General features: G+C 44.1%; 1 protein-coding gene across 5 annotated transcripts in view; it reads left to right on the forward strand.

Moving 5' to 3' along the window:
- VPS35L (VPS35 endosomal protein sorting factor like) overlaps positions 1–15679 on the forward strand; it is a 129741-nt gene that overhangs the window by 19518 nt on the left and 94544 nt on the right. For 4 of the 5 annotated variants that reach the window (XM_033416448.2, XM_049699042.1, XM_004285718.4 and 1 more), the window contains exons 7-8: positions 2917–3045; positions 8992–9076. In XM_033416448.2, coding sequence (XP_033272339.2) covers positions 2917–3045; positions 8992–9076 — 214 coding nt within the window. Of the gene's footprint in view, positions 1–2916; positions 3046–8991; positions 9077–15679 lie in introns of those variants that run through there. The other variant, XM_033416451.2, reaches the window with a different exon arrangement.

Raw genomic sequence — 15679 nt, forward strand, 5'->3', positions numbered from 1 at the left:
GTGCTTAAGAGCTTGAGCTCTGTGCCTCAGTTTACTCATCTGTAAAGTGGGGGTGCTACCTAGTACCTGCCTCTTAGGGTGATTACAGGGGATTACATGAGTTAATGTATGTGAAGTGCTTAGACCAGCACCCAGCACATGGTACGTGCTTTGCAAGTGTTAGCTGCTGTCACCATCACCATTATGAGTCTAGAGGCCTTAGCTTGACCGCTTATTAATGGGGTGCCCTTGGGCATTCATCTTCCTGTACCCATTTCCTCATCTGTAAAATGGGGATAAAGAATGCAGTTGTGTAGGCTGAATGGGAATGCTTTGAAATCCACAGAGGTCCCTATAATGGCAGTTGCCATTGCTCTGTCCTGCATCTTGCCCCAGTTTCAGGGTCCTTCCAGCTCTAAGACCAGAGTTGTTAGGTGCTCAGCAGAGTCTAATAGTCCAATATTTTATTTTCCAATTCAGAAATGACATATTTTGAATTGGGGCGCCCGAGAGCCTCAGTCTGCATGTCATCAGTCAACCTTGGCTGGTAGGAAGGGAATTGCTAAGGGTTTTTATCAAAGCTCTTTTGTCTGTTGAGTATCTGAAAGTCACTTGAGCTGGCTTACATGGAAAATAAGGACTGTATTGAAGGATACTGGGGCACTACCCTGAACCCAAAGGCACAGTGGCCTGGAACCAGGAACTGAAAAACCACACAGAACCCCAGCAGCTGTCCTCTGTGTCTCTTGCTTCTGTGTAGCCTCCAGACTCTTTCTAGTTCTCCTTTTTTTTTTTTTTTCCCTGCAGACTGGTTTCCTTGCTTCCCCTGCTCACAGGAGCACATGGCTGCCCCATGGCTTCCAGGTTAACATAGCATATTAGTCAGGATAAGACTAGGTTGTGCTGTGATAACAAATGAACCCCCGTATCTCAGTGGCTTAATATAACAAAGGTTTATTTCTTCCTCACATTACTCGTCCAGTGTAGGTGACAGACATACCACCATCTTGTGGTGCTGCCATCTCAACATATGGCTCCAGGGTTGTCACAGCAGAGCTGAAGAAAGGGTCACTTTTCACTGCCTCAGCCCAAAGGGGACACATGCCACTCTATTTACCACCCATTTGCCCAAACTAGTCACGTGGCTCTTCCTACAGCAGAGGGGCAGGGAGGATCCTGTCTCACAGTTCAAGTGACCAGTTGGGATCAGTTCAGATTTCCTGAACTTCCTACTTGTATTCCTTTAATAAAGAGTTCTTCCAGCAATCCCACTCCTGGGCATATATCCAGAGAAAACTCTAACTCGAAAAGATACATTCACCCCAGTGTTCACAGCAGCACTATTTACAAAAGCCAAGGCATGGAAGCAACTTAAATGTCCAACAGATGAATGGATAATGACAATGTGGTGTATTTATACAATGGCATATTACTCAGCCATAAAAAAGAATGAAATAATGCCATTTGCAGCAACATGGATGGACCTAGAGATTATCATACTAAGTGAAGTAAGTCAGAGAAAGACAAATATCATATGATATCACTTATATGTGGAATCTAAAATATGATACAAATGAACTTATTTACAAAATAGAAACAGGCTCCAGACATAGAAAACAAACTTATGGTTACGAAAGGGGAAAGGGCAGGAGGATAAATTAGGAGTTTGGGGTTAACATATACACACTGCTATATATAAAATAGAAAAACAGCGAGGACCTACCGTATAGCACAGGAAACTATACTCAATATCTTGTAATAAACTATAATGGAAAAGAATATGAAAAAGAGTATATATATATATGTATAACTGAATTACTTTGTTATACATCAGAAACTAACACAACATTGTAAATTAACTATACTTCAATTTAAAAAAAAAAAAGAGTTCTTTACTTTGGATTCCAGGCAACATTCATATAAAAAAGATTTGGTTCCTGCTCTCCTCACGTGGGTTAGCATGACCCTCACTCCTGTGAGCTGTGCAATCAGCATCTTAGCAGGAGGCAAGGATTAGTGAGCATGTACTGTGTGCCGGGTGGTGCCAGGTCTTTACATATGTTATAATGTTTCATCCATGTGATGACCTTGCCCTCTTCTGCCGTGGGTTTTTGCTGGGTCTGCTCTCTGTCCTGAATGCTCTCTCCCTGGTCTAGTTAACAACCCTCCATTGCCTAGTTAACGCCTGTACACCACTGAGAGTTTGTCTCAAGCACCACTTGCTCCAGGAAACCATTCTTGACCACCATTCTAGAGTCCATTCTGAGATGAACCTTTCCCCCAACATTTGAATATCCCTGAAATTGGACTGTATCTCTCAATTGGTGCATGTCCGTGATCGGCACTTTTTCTTCCTTAGTGGTACATAAAACAGTTGTGCTTCTTAAAACGGGCACCTCAGATTCAGAGAACTATGATATGTGTCTTTGTAGAATTGTTTCCCTGAGCATTTGTCTCAGTTTGTATTAATGTCCATCTTGTCCTCTGTACCTTAAACTCCATTAGTGCTGAAACAATGTCTTTTTGCTCACCTTTGTATCTGGGGCATCTGGTATACCATACTTGCCTGGCACACAATACCCCCCAATAACTATTTGTTGAATAAGGTAAGTCCTGTTATCACTGTTCACAGAAGAGACTCAGGGAGGAAAGCAGCTCACCAAGAATCATATGGTTAGAATGTGGCTCAGCTGGGAATGGGCTCAGGTCTGACTTGTGTTCAAGGCCATTTTTCAATCACTGCCCTCTAGCCATCTTTGCAGAAAACTCAAAGAACCTCTTTGATTACAAGACAGAACTATCAATCCTGGTCAGGATATGAGGGGAACTTAAGAGACCAAAACTCAGCTAATACTCAGTATTGTTCATGGGGGCGAGGGGGGAGTCCAACAATGTTTTTTCTTCTGTGCCTGTATCTTTCTACTTTTCTGCCCACAGGGATCCCAAAAGGAGCTGTTGAATTTGACTCAACAGGATTATGTGAACCGCATAGAAGAGCTCAACCAGTCGCTGAAGGATGCCTGGGCCTCGGACCAGAAAGTGAAGGCTCTAAAAATAGTCATCCAGGTCAGGTCGAGTGATTTTTTTTTTTTTTTTTCCCCCAGAACTTCCTTTGTAAAACTCCTTTGTGGATAATTAAGGTTTTCAGAGGCCTGCCTTCAGGGTATTACCCTAATTTTTTCATCTGTTCTATTTTCACGTACTTCCTGTGAAAGGCCATAATTATGAATCAGTGTTTTTATGAGATGGCTAATCCCAGGGCCACCATGTGCAGCTGCATAGGTTGTGCACTGTGCAGTTCCAGGAAATTCACCCTAGATTACAGAATTACTGATGTCCCCCCTGGGTTGTGCAGTTCATTGGCCCTGTTACATCACCTGATACATTTATGATTTGTGTAGACTAAAGATTGATCAACTGTCTTTTGGGTTTCCTTGACCAAATTGCTTTGTATCTTTGGAACTAATGGTTGTGTGTCCCTGATATATGCATTTTGGGGTCATGTTCTGCATAATGATGTGACAAAGAAAATGTATATACAGTGTTAAGAGAGGTATGTTTGTTGAATCCTCTTTGTTGATGAATTTGTTAATCCATGACAGCTCTTGGATCACAAGAGCAAGTTCCACAGGGAAAACAGCTTATTCTGTTTCTTGACTCTTAAGATCATCCCGTCTTGTCAAAACACGCTCAGAAGTACACGGTAAAAGGAATAATGTAAGCATTATGCTTTTCAGAGCAGAGTTAATAGAGAATTTCTGAACAGCCATTTTAGTTCAGAAGGACAAGATTTCATCCTTGTTTATTGTCATGGGAATGTGACGTTTGTTTTCTTGCTCTGGGAGTCTTTACACTGGGTACTTGAAGTCTTTTAAGATGACACTTTGTATGGCAGGTGCTATGTTTTTGGTGTTCATGACAGAGGCAAACCCAAGCCCTTTTCCCTTCCATCACTGTTGTTAGTTGACAAAGCAAATACTCTGAAGAAGATTTCTCTCATCCTGCAGGCATGTGATGGAGGCTGCTTGCTGAGTGGCTCAAGTGAGAGAATATCTAAACTAACAAGAGCTTCTTCAAAATATTTTTGTTGGCAACATCTCTCCATAGAGTATTGTGGTATAGAACTGTGACTTCTAAGAGTTTGACATCTGGAGGAGATTTGATTCATGTCTTCCCAAAGAAAATAATCATGAAACTGTTTAATTAACTCCACATCTAGCTAATAGTAACTGTTTGACTTGCAATACTTTAAAGACTGCCTTCTTTATCCAAAAAAAGCTAGTCAAGGTACAGAATATGGAGAAATGAGCAGTTTCCCTTATTTGCTCGGCAGTAAGGTTTTACTTTGTTTTTTCAGCTTTATTGAGGATATTTTACATATCCTAAAATCCACCATTGTAAATGTACAATTCAGTGATGTTTTCAGTAAGTTTACAGAGTTGCCCAGCGATTACACAATCCAGTTTTAGAACATTTTCATAGCCACTGCCCACCCCCCGCCCCGCCCCACCCCCTGCCCAAATTTCCTCAAGCCTGTTAGCACTCAAACCCTGCTGCCACTTTCAGCCTTAGAAAAACCACCGATCTGCTTTCTGACTCTATGAATTTGCCGTTCCCGACGTCTCATGTGCGTGGGGTCACTCATTATATACTCTTTCGCATCTGGCTTCTTTCACTTAGCGTGTTTTCGCGGTTCATCCATGTTGTAATATCAGTACTCTGTACCATTTTTCTGCTGCATAGTATACCACTGCATGCATAACCACATTTTACTTATCCATTAACAAGTTGATAGACATTTAAGTTGTTTCCACTCTGGCCATTATGAGTAATGCCACTGTTCACAATTGCAGACAAGTCTTTGTATGGACGTATATTTTCATTTTTCTTGGATAGATTCCTAGAAGTGGAATTGCTAAGTCACATGGTAAGTTTATGTTTAACTTTTTGAGGAACGGCCAAATTGCTTTCCAAAATGGCTGCACCATTTGCATTCCCACCAGCAATGTATGAGGGTTCCAGTTCCTCTATATCTTTTCGATCACTTGTTTCGTTATTGACCATCTTTTTGATTATAACCATCTGAGTGGGTGTGAAGTGGTACCTCATCGTGGTTTTAATTTGCATATCCCTACTGACTAATGATGTTGAGCATCTTTTCATATGTTTATTGGCCATTTTTATATCTTCTTTAGTGAACTGTCTATTCAAGACTTGCCCATTTAAAAAATCAGGTTGTTTGTCTTCTTGTTGAGTTGTAGTAATTCTTTATCCTTGATACGAGTTCTTTATCAAATACATGATCTACTTGTATTTTCTCCTAGTCTGTGGCTTGTCTTTTCATTTTCATAATGGTATCTTTTGAAGTGTAGGAGTTTTTAATTTTTTTTTTTTTTTTTTTTGTGGTACATGGGCCTCTCACTGTTGTGGCCTCTCCTGTTGCAGAGCACAGGCTCCGGACGCGCAGGCTCAGCGGCCATGGCTCACGGGCCCAGCCGCTCTGCAGCATGTGGGATCTTCCCGAACCGGGGCACGAACCCGTGTCCCCTGCATCGGCAGGCAGACTCTCAACCACTGCGCCACCAGGGAAGCCCTAGGAGTTTTTAATTTTAATGAAGTCCAGTTTATCAGTTTTCTCCTTTTTGGCTCATGCTTTTGGAGTTGTATCTAGGAACTCTTTGCATAACCCAGGGTTGTGAGAATTTATTCCTATGTTTTATTCTAGAAGCTTTATAGTTTTAGCTCTTACATCTAGGTTATATGGTCCATTTTGAATTATTTTTTTGTATGTATGGTGTGTCTAAGTTTATTTTTTTCCATATGGATATCCAGTTGTCTCAGCAGCATTTGCTGAAAAGACTTATTTTGACACCTTTGTCAAAAGTCAATTGACCATAAAAGTAAGGGTTTATTTCTGAACTCTCAATTCTATTCCATAGATCTATAGGTATGTCCTTATGCCAGTACCACACTTGATTACTATAGCTTTATGGTAAGTTTTGAAACTAGGTAGTATAAGTCTTTTAACTTTGTTCTTCTTTTTCAGAATTGTTTTGGCTCTTCTGGGTCCTTTGCATTTCCATATGAATTTTAGGATCAGCTTGTCAATTTCTACCAAAAAAAAAAAAAAAAAACCTTTGGGATTTTGATAGGGATTGTACTGACCCTACAGATCAGTTGGAGAGATTTGCCATCTGAAGCAGAGTTAATCTACTGGTGCATAAATTACGTATCATTCATTCTGTTGATAGGCATTTGGTTCTTTTCTTTTTCCTTCTTTCATTATTATGAACGATGTTGCTGTGAACGCTGGTCACGTCTGCTGGTGACCATATAAAGTGTTTCTCTAGATGAAGGCCCATACCTAAAAGTGGAATTGCTCGGTGTAGGATGTGTGCCTTGTCTGCTTTTCCAGACCATGCCAAGTTATTTTCCGCAGTAGTTGTGCCAGCCTGCACTGTAGTAGCAGTGGGAGTGTGAGAGTCTGTGCCTTTCAGTGACCTACCAACATTTGGAATGAGCAGACTTTCTATTTTAATTTTTCCAATTTAGGAGGTAATAACATCATATTTTATTGTGGTTTTAATTTGCAATTCCCCGATTATAATAAGATTGAGCATCTTTTCATATGTTTATTGGCCATTGGGGTTTCCTTTTCTGTAAAATGCCTTTTGTTGATTCCTTTTGCTCATTTTTCCATTATGTTATTTGTACCTTTCTTACTGATTTTTAGGATTTAAAAAATATATATTGTGGGCAGTAATTGTCCTCTGATTAATTAGTCTGCTTCCCTCCTTTCCTGCCTTCCTTCTAGCCATCCATCTAGTCATACTTTCTTATACTGAACCATAGATTATCTTTTAATTTATCCATTTGCTTTGGTTCACATTTTTGGTTTTTAATGCCAACTTAATTTTAGGAACTGCTAGTTTCCTTCTAGAATCTTGCTAATTGGAAACAAATGAAAAGCATTCTTTTAGTATTTTTTCCGCAGTGTTAATAAATTCGATAGCAAGTATTTTAGGCAGAGTAATTCGTCAGTTAGTTGCTCAGGAGTGTTTATAACAACGGTTCTCAACCTTGGCTGCACATTAGAATCACTTGGGAGCCTTAAGAAATCCTGATGTCCAAGCTGCGCCCCAGACCAGCTTAATCAGAATCTCTGAGAGTGGGATCCAGGCACTGTTATTTTACAAAGCTTCCCAGATGATTCCGAAGCTGAGAACCCTTGGTTTGTAGAATGCTCATTTCATTCAGAATGTGGTACAGATTACGGATCTCAGGAACCCAGTGTGTCCTGGGCTTGTTTCAGTGCAGCAGTCACCTGGGGCCCTTGTTGAAAATACTGATTTTGGAGCAGGGAATCTGTTTTTTTTAACACGTACCCTGGGGGTGCCTGATTTTTATTGGTTTAGGAAACTGCACCAAAGCTTTACAAAAAACTGTGGAATCTTCAAAATAGTGATTTAAAAGGTAACTTCAATTTATGACATTATTATGATTTTAACTTTGGATTAAAAATTTTTTTCTGCTTCCTATTGTCTTTATAAAATACATGTTCTGTGACACCAGCTTGGGAGACAAATCAATGCACAGGTGTTGGAAAACGCCAGCTGTGTTTAATTTGAAATCTTCTGTTTGAATTCTCTCTCCCTCTCACCTCACCAGTGGGTAGTAACCCATCTCTGAGGGGCTCTGGGTAGGAACTCAGGAGATGTCACATCCCTAGGAACCAAGAGCTGTGTATTGTAAACAGTCTCTAGGATTCAGAACTGTTTGTTTTTTCCAAGCCCTGAAATCTCATGGGGTAATTAATTGTTTAAGTTGGAGCTCTCATAAAGGGCATGTGAAAAACACAAAGCAAGGTGTCAGGAAATGGAGTTCTGTGTACATCCAAATGCCACATTTGGTGTCATTGCCATTGTTTTAACAGCTTACATTCCCCTCACCTCCAATCCCCAAATAACATTTGGGCCATGAGAGGATGTTTTACAAATTAGACACATTGTTTACTTTTAGTTACATAATGCTAAGGAGAAACTTGATGAATGTAATAATTTAGATATTGTGTAACAAAGCCAAACTGAAAACACATGTCAGCCTACATCTCGATATGATGAACTTTCTAGCCATTCTGTGCACGTCGGAAGCGCATACACATGAAAGGACCCTTTCTAAATGTCCAAATAGTTTTTTTCTTTTAACGGGACATTTTTCCTGTCTGATAAAATATGGCAAGGTTTTCTAGTTCCTTATCCAGACTTCTGAATTTACAAGATTTCAGGGCATTACTTCTAGTTCTTCGAAGTAGAGATAGATTTTTGTTTCTGATTATACAAGATGACTTCATCTGGGGTGTTCGGGGCCACGTTGTGTGGCTGCCATCTTCCGTTATGAGTCCTGAACACGTCGATGGCCCTCTGGCGTGAGTGATGGCCGAGGAATTGAGGAATTCCCGGCAAAGCCAAAATGTTCCTGGCTTGCAGAGCACAGTTCCAGAGAAACATGTAACTCTTTGAAGCTTGTCACGTTTCCTTTTAGAAGGAAATTTAAGCGTAAGTATAAATAATAGGTGCTAGTTTAAGAAACCCTAGAGATTTGCCTATGGGGTCATTTCATAGAAAAGAACATTTAAGAATCAAGACCATCCTGAAATAGACCAGCGGAGGCAATGCTGAAAGGATGGAGTCACCTGCAGGGATGCTGGTTGACTTCTCTGGTGACCGAGTGCTGACCCTAGTTCAGACCTTCTGGATAAGATTCCTGAGTCGTGGCTTCACTGAGGGAGGTGATGGTGCCTTTCATGAAGAGGCTCTCTTGTGAGCAGAGTTGACTCCCTTTGTCAAAAGCACAGTGGTTTTGCTTGTCATTATACCTCCAGTGACTAGCACTAGGCCTGGCACATGGTATACACCTCCACTTGTTTGTGGAGATCCTTAATTTTCCAGGCCTGGAGTGTTCCAACCCAGTCAGACATGACAGTGACTTTTCTTTTCTCTTCTCTTTTTCTAGTGTTCAAAGCTTCTTTCGGACACGAGTGTTATTCAGTTCTACCCAAGCAAATTTGTCCTTATCACCGACATACTTGATACATTTGGTAAGTACTAGTTTTATTCATCTCAAATCTAAGAAGTACGTTTGTTTTGCCAGAAGGTGGATGGTAGAGTTGCTTTAAATTGGGTTCTGCTGTGGTTTAAATTACTAGGTAAGTCACGAGGGAGACCCAACCTCTAATGAGGGGAGCAAGGGTGCGGGTGCTGTTTTTAAAGAATTTTAAATTGTGTGTTTCTAACCTTCTGATAGGCTAGCGAGGCGAGTGAGTCAAGCAAGGCAGGCTGGGGAGCACGTGTCTTACACAGACCAGCCTCGGTCCGTCGCCGGCCGGCTCATGGCATCCGGAACTCACTTTGTTCAGAACTGAACCTGGCATCTCCTCCCAGCCCTTCCCCACCCACGCTGGGTTTCTGTCTCAGGGGATGGCGGCACCATGTACCCCCGTGCCCACGCTGGAAATCTGAGTCTTCTCCCCCGTGCCCCGTGTCCAGCCCGTCACCAGGTTCTTCAATTCACCCTCCTCAGTCTCTCCCCCATATGTCTGTTTTTCTGTCTTCTCTGTTAAAACCTTAGTCCAAGCCCCTGTTCTCTGCCCCATGGATGATGGCTGCAGCTCCTATGCGGTCTTCCTGCGTCACTGTGGCTGCCCCTCGTCCCACACTCCACCCCTCAAGCCGATTGATCTTCGGGAGTGCAGCAGAGAGGTTTAGACTGAAGAGATTAATGACCAGGAGCCCCCTGGAGAAACAGGAGGTCTCCATGCTGCTTGGGGATGGTCAGTGGCCAGAACATCGTGCCATTAGCAGTTTGCCCAAACCGTGCAGCGTGTAGGCTGTACGTGGCGTTCAGCAGAGAGGTGCCCCGCAGGAACTAGGAGACAGTCATCTTCTGAGAACTGAACACACAGGGGGTCGGAGCAGACCTTTGCTGTCTTGCCGAGGAAGGACCGATGGGCTCTCAACCTGACAAGTCTTGTCTGTGACCCATTGAAAGGTCAAATGTGTCAGAAAGTGAAATGTCATTCAGAGAGACCCATTTATTTCTGTGCAGGAGACCGGGGGCCTGAGTGTATTAGCTAGAATAAGTGATAGAAAACCTAACTCATTCATTTCCTCGTGGAAAAGGGGGGAGTATTTATTAGCTTATGGTGAAAAGGCCAGGGATAGTTTCTGGCTTCAGGTATAGCTGGATTTAGGAACTCAAACAGTATCTTCAGGACATTGGCTTTTTCTCGTACTTTTTCTTGTGTTGGCTTCATTCTTAAGCTCCACAAGGTGTCCTCAACTTTTATCAGTTTTGCTGCTACTAGTCCCAGGACAAGGAAGGAACTTTTATCCTCGCTTTCCAACAGAAGTCCCGGAATTCCGTCTCATTGGCCTGGCTTGGATCACACGTCAGACCCTGAGCCAGTTATGGGATCTGGGGGATGAAATGTGCAGGCTATCCAGAGCTGGTTGCCCCAAAGGAGAAAGGGTGATGCTGTTGCCAGAGGAAAGGGGAATGGGAGCCAACTGGGTTAAAGGAAGAGATGTCCCGGCCAAACGACGGGACCTTTGGGTTCAGATGATCCGGGAAGGTGGCATCGGGCACTCTGCTGGGTGCTGAGGTTGTGTCAGCAAATAAGAAACAAAAATCCCTGCCTTCGTGGGCTGTGCCAGAAAGAGAGGATTCGCAGAACAAATAAGTAAACCTGATTGTGTGTTAGACAAGGATTGGTGCTGTGGATGAAGAAAACCCAAACCAGGGCAGGGTGAAGCGGGCAGCGCTTTTATGTAAATGGGGGGTCGGGGGAGGCCTCGCTGGGAAGTCGCTGTGTGGGCAAGTACTTGAAGGAGGTGAGAGATGAGCCGTATGCTGGCAACGTGGGGCCGGCTTATGACCAAGGAACAGCCAGTGCAAACACCCTGGGGTGGGAGCAGCCCTGGCAGGTCTGGAGAACTGAGAGGCCAGCGTGGCTGGAGGGGGGCGGGTGGGGTGGGGATGTGGCCAGAGAGCCTGGTGGGCCATGTAGGCCGTTGGAAGGACTTGGGCTTTGAGCCCGAGGGCATGAGGAGCCGCCCAGGGTGTTGAGCACAGGAGGCGCAAGTTCCAGTTTGGGTTTTAATGGGCTCCCTCTGGCTGCTGTGTTGAGACTAGACGGTAGGGCGAGGGTGGAACGGGGGGCCCGGTTGGGAGGCCGGTGCAGCACTCCAGGTGAAAAATGAGGGTGGCATGGCCCCGGGGTGGCGGTGGGGTTGGGGGAAGGTGATCCAGGACAGATGGGTGCATTAGGCTCTCAGAACAGATATCCATCGCACACCCCTTGGGCCTTGACCTGTCCTCATACCCAGCTTGCCTTCCGGGAGCGAGGATGTTAGTCAGCGAGAGAGGCCAGTGGCTATGTCTGGTTCCCCTGACAGTTCTGTATCTCATGGTGAGTCGACACATTGGCCTTCTGGTTTCCCTCGCCAGCCTCCTGCAAGTTTCTTTTGCATGAGTCAGCATCCCCGGGTGAGACTAGCTCTGAGACCATTGCTTGAGCCTGCGAGCCTGGCCAGATCCAGACGTTAACCTTGTGAGAATATGGGGCGGCCGTTCTGTCAGCCTCTGTGGTGGCGGCCCAGTCCCATGCCTCGGCCGGCCGGGATGCGGTGTAGATGCCCGCCGTCCTTGCTGTGTCCCAGAAATTAGCTGGGCCAGGAGCGGAGAATAACGGTGATAAATCCTCAACAAATCAGGATTTTCCTTGGGCCTGCCTCTCTGTTCTAGGTGCTTTAGTGAACCTAAGTCATGCCGTCCTCATAACAGCTCTGTGAGGCAGGGTCTGTAATTATCCCCACTTCACAGACGAGGAGCCTGAGGCACAGGGAAGTAAAGCAGCTTGTCCAAGTCCCCAGGCTAGTGAGGGGCAAAGCTGGGACCCAAAGTGAGTTCTCTCTGCAGTCAGAGCACCTGCTTTATTTCTCTTGTACTTGGCTCACGGGGGAAATTCTCTCTACAAAACTACAAATGCGTGTACCTTTGACCCAGCAACTTCGCCTCTGGGAATTCATCCAACAACCCAAGTGACCGTCCATAGGAGACCAGTTAAACAAACGATGGCACGTCTGTATGCAGCAGTACGAGGAGGCCTCTGAGAGTGAGGACGTGCTGTGTTCCAATGTGGAAAGATCCCCAGGGTACATTATCAGGTGAAAAACTCAAGATGCAGAACTGCTGTGGGGTATGTTCCGTTTTGTTTAAGAAAGGAGGAAAACTTAGAGCGCTTGGTTGTTTTCACTTGCGTGTGCCTAAAGAAACATTAGCAGGATCCCCAAGGAGCTAACAAGAGCGGAGACCCTCAGAGGGTGGCTCGAGCGGTGAGCTGGACAGGACGGGCTGAGGGAGAACCTTCATTGAGTACCTCCTGCAGCCTTTTGAATTTTGAATGGTGGCCATGTTTTACCTCTTCAAAGCGTTCCCAGAGGTGCCCTTGTCCAGACCTGTTGCGAATAGCTTTCCTCAGGAGCGCGAGGCAGCCTGCGTGTGCAGGTGCTCGAGACACTTTGTTATGCTTTGGGGCTAACGAGCAGCTTTCCCCTTTTAAAAAGGGGGTGGAACTGGCCTTGCTTGGGTGGCAGCTCCGAGTGCTGAGGTCCATTGTGCATGTGTTGCTGGTGGTCAGTGGTTGTGAACGAGGCTGACCGAGGGTGGGAGCGTCTTGCTGGGCAAGGATGCGGGACACGGCCCCAGGCGTCTGCAGCGGCAGCGCTTTAGCTGGGATTTCCCTGGAGGCAGTGAGCACAGAGCTGGGCTCTGGCGTCTCTCTGCCTGCATTCGTTGCCTCTCCTCCTACAGGGTTGTGTGAACTTGAGCCTTGGTTTCTTCACTTGTGAAATGGGCATGATAGGCCTTGCCTCTGGGGGTTTCTGGAGAGAATTAAATGAGAGAATGTGTAGGAAGCACGTGATGTCCTTCCTCTTCTAGGAGCTGGCAGGGTCAGTGTGAACAACTTAGAGCCGTGGCTGGCACAAAGTAAGGTGCTCAGAGACTGTTAACTGTCGTCACTGTTGTTAACGATCTATATTAGTGTCCTTGATTTATAAGAAGGTGAATCAAGAAAGAAAATCTAGGGTCAGGTATTACTTCTCAAAATAGTTGTCCACTAACTTAACAAAGGAAAACAAATATTCACGAAACTCTTTTGGCCAAAAATGGTTTTGTGGTTAAAGGCCTTGGGATATGAAGGTGAAATATAAAAGTTGTGCTTTCGTTTTTAAAAGAAAGCTGGTTTTGGAGAGATGGCAAGCTTTTTGTGGAGGAAGTAAAGGCATTGGGTTCTCTTAAGCCCGGTCCACGCACTCTAGGAGGTATGAGGAGTTACATGGTTGCCCAGCGTGGCTTGCTGTGCTGTGTGATGGCCAAGGTAAACTGCATGTAGTTCCAGTGCCGGGGGTTCTGTGCTCATCTCAGAGGATGCCTCTCTTGGCATCAGGTGTGGCTGCCTTGGGGAGCCCGTGACTGCAGGTTACTTCCTGCCAGGAGGACAAAGGCAGGTGGCTTTGAGAACTGGAGCTTGGTCCCTGAGGCTTCCTGGGAACTTCTAAATTGAATCCACGGTTTGGGGCAGTGATTCTCATCCTCGGCTGCATACCTGGGGAGCTTTAAAAACACTTCTTTCTGATGGTCACGCTGTGCCCCAGATCGTTTGCGTTAGCATCTCTGAGAACAGACGCAGGCATCAGCGCATTTTCAAGTGCCCCAGGTGCTCTGAGTGTTCAGCCAAGGTTGAGAACCCCTGGCTTAGAGGGAGGAGGGAGGCTTTTGGCAGTTGTTAGAGATTCCCACACCTAAGGCAAGTTCTAGCTCAGAGACCCACAGCGCCTGCCTGAATCAATGGTTCTCACACTTGAGTGTGTATAAGAATTTCCCATTAAGGTTATTCAAAATTCATATTCCTAGTCTTCACCCCCCGGAATATTCTTTTTCACTGGCCCTGAGGTGGGCCCCAGGAATGGACATTTTTAACAGGTGTCTTTTGGTGATGGTAATGTAGGTAGTCCACCCTGGGAGAGGCATCTAGGGCTCTTCTCAGCTTGGCTGGCTTCCTGCATGTTAACCTAGCATTCTGTCATTGCTTGATGATGTCATTTGATTTCACGTTCTTTGACCAGAAATGATCCTATAACTCTCCTGTCTTTTTCTGCGTATGGACAAGGGGTGTGGTTCTTTGTAGCCCTGAATGGTGGGGTTGTGCGGGGGAAAATAGGCATGGGAAAATACTTTCAACATCAAAGGTGATTTGGGAAGGTCCAGAAAATGAATAGAACTGTAACTTTTATCCTTTGAATATTGATAGCATTTTCCAAAATAACATTCATACAGAATACATAAAACTTTTTGTGCTAGGCTGACCTGTAGACCAAGTCCAGACTGCACACTTGTATTTGTAAGTAAAGTTTTATTGGAAACAGCCGCATCCATTTGTTTACCTATTGTCTATGGCTGCTTTTGAGCTACAGTAGCAGAGTTGAGTAGTTGCAATGGTGATCTCTGACCCACACAACCTAAAATATGTTCATCTATCCATCCAACAAAGATGAAGCACCCGCTGTATGTCAGGCACTGACCTAGGTACTGGGAATATGTCAGTGAACAAAACAGGTACAAATCTCTGCCCTTGTAGAACTTGTATACCTAGATGAATCTCAAATTCCAGTGCTTCTGGGTACCAGGCAGATTACGTAAGTGCGTGAAGCAGGCTGTTGATGAAAGACAGTAGGGAGCAGTGGAGACTGGCAAACTGGGTAGTTTTCAGGGGGCAGCTACTAATCTATTCAAGCTCATTTTTATCCTAGAGGGATGTGGGTCATTTTTGGCACATAGTTTGTGAAGGAGCAGGAAATCTGGGGGGTTTTTCTTCCAGTTTAATTGAGATATAATTGATATACAACACTGTATAAGTTTAAGAAGTACAGCATAATGACTTGACTTACATACAGCATGAACTGATTACCACAGTAAGTTCAGTGAAAATCCATTCTCTCATATAGACACAAAATTAAAGAAATGGAAAAAATTTTTTTTCATTATGATGAGAACTCTTAGGGTTTACTCTCTTAACTTTCATATATAGCGTACAGCAGTGTTAATTATATGTATCATGTTGTACATTACATCCCTAGCACTTATTTATCTTATAACTGGAAGTTAGTACCTTTTGACTGCCTTCATCCAATTCCCCCTCCCCCCAACCTTTGATAACCACAAATCTGATCTCTTTTGCTATGAGTTTGTTTGTTTCTTTTTGAAGTATAATTGACCTTTGTTAGTTCCTGTTACACAACACAGTGATTTGATATTTCTGTACATTTCAAAATGATCACCATGATAAGTCTAGTTACTATTTGTCATTTTACAAAGATCATATATAGTTATTGACTATATTCCCCGCACCATATATTTCATACCCATGACTCATTTATCTCTCTCACCTATTTCTCACCTTCCCCTCCCCACTGGCAACCACCTGTTTGTTCTCTGTATCTATGACTCTCTGTTTTGTTATATTTGTTCTTTTTTGTTTGTTTGTTTTTTAGTTTCCACATACAAGTGAAATCATACAGTATTTGTCTTTTTCTGTCTGACATATTTTGCTTAGCATAAGTGAAGGATCACTTTTCTGCCT

The sequence above is a fragment of the Orcinus orca genome, chromosome 16, assembly GCF_937001465.1.
Source record: "Orcinus orca chromosome 16, mOrcOrc1.1, whole genome shotgun sequence".
NCBI classification, from domain to species: Eukaryota; Metazoa; Chordata; class Mammalia; order Artiodactyla; family Delphinidae; genus Orcinus; species Orcinus orca.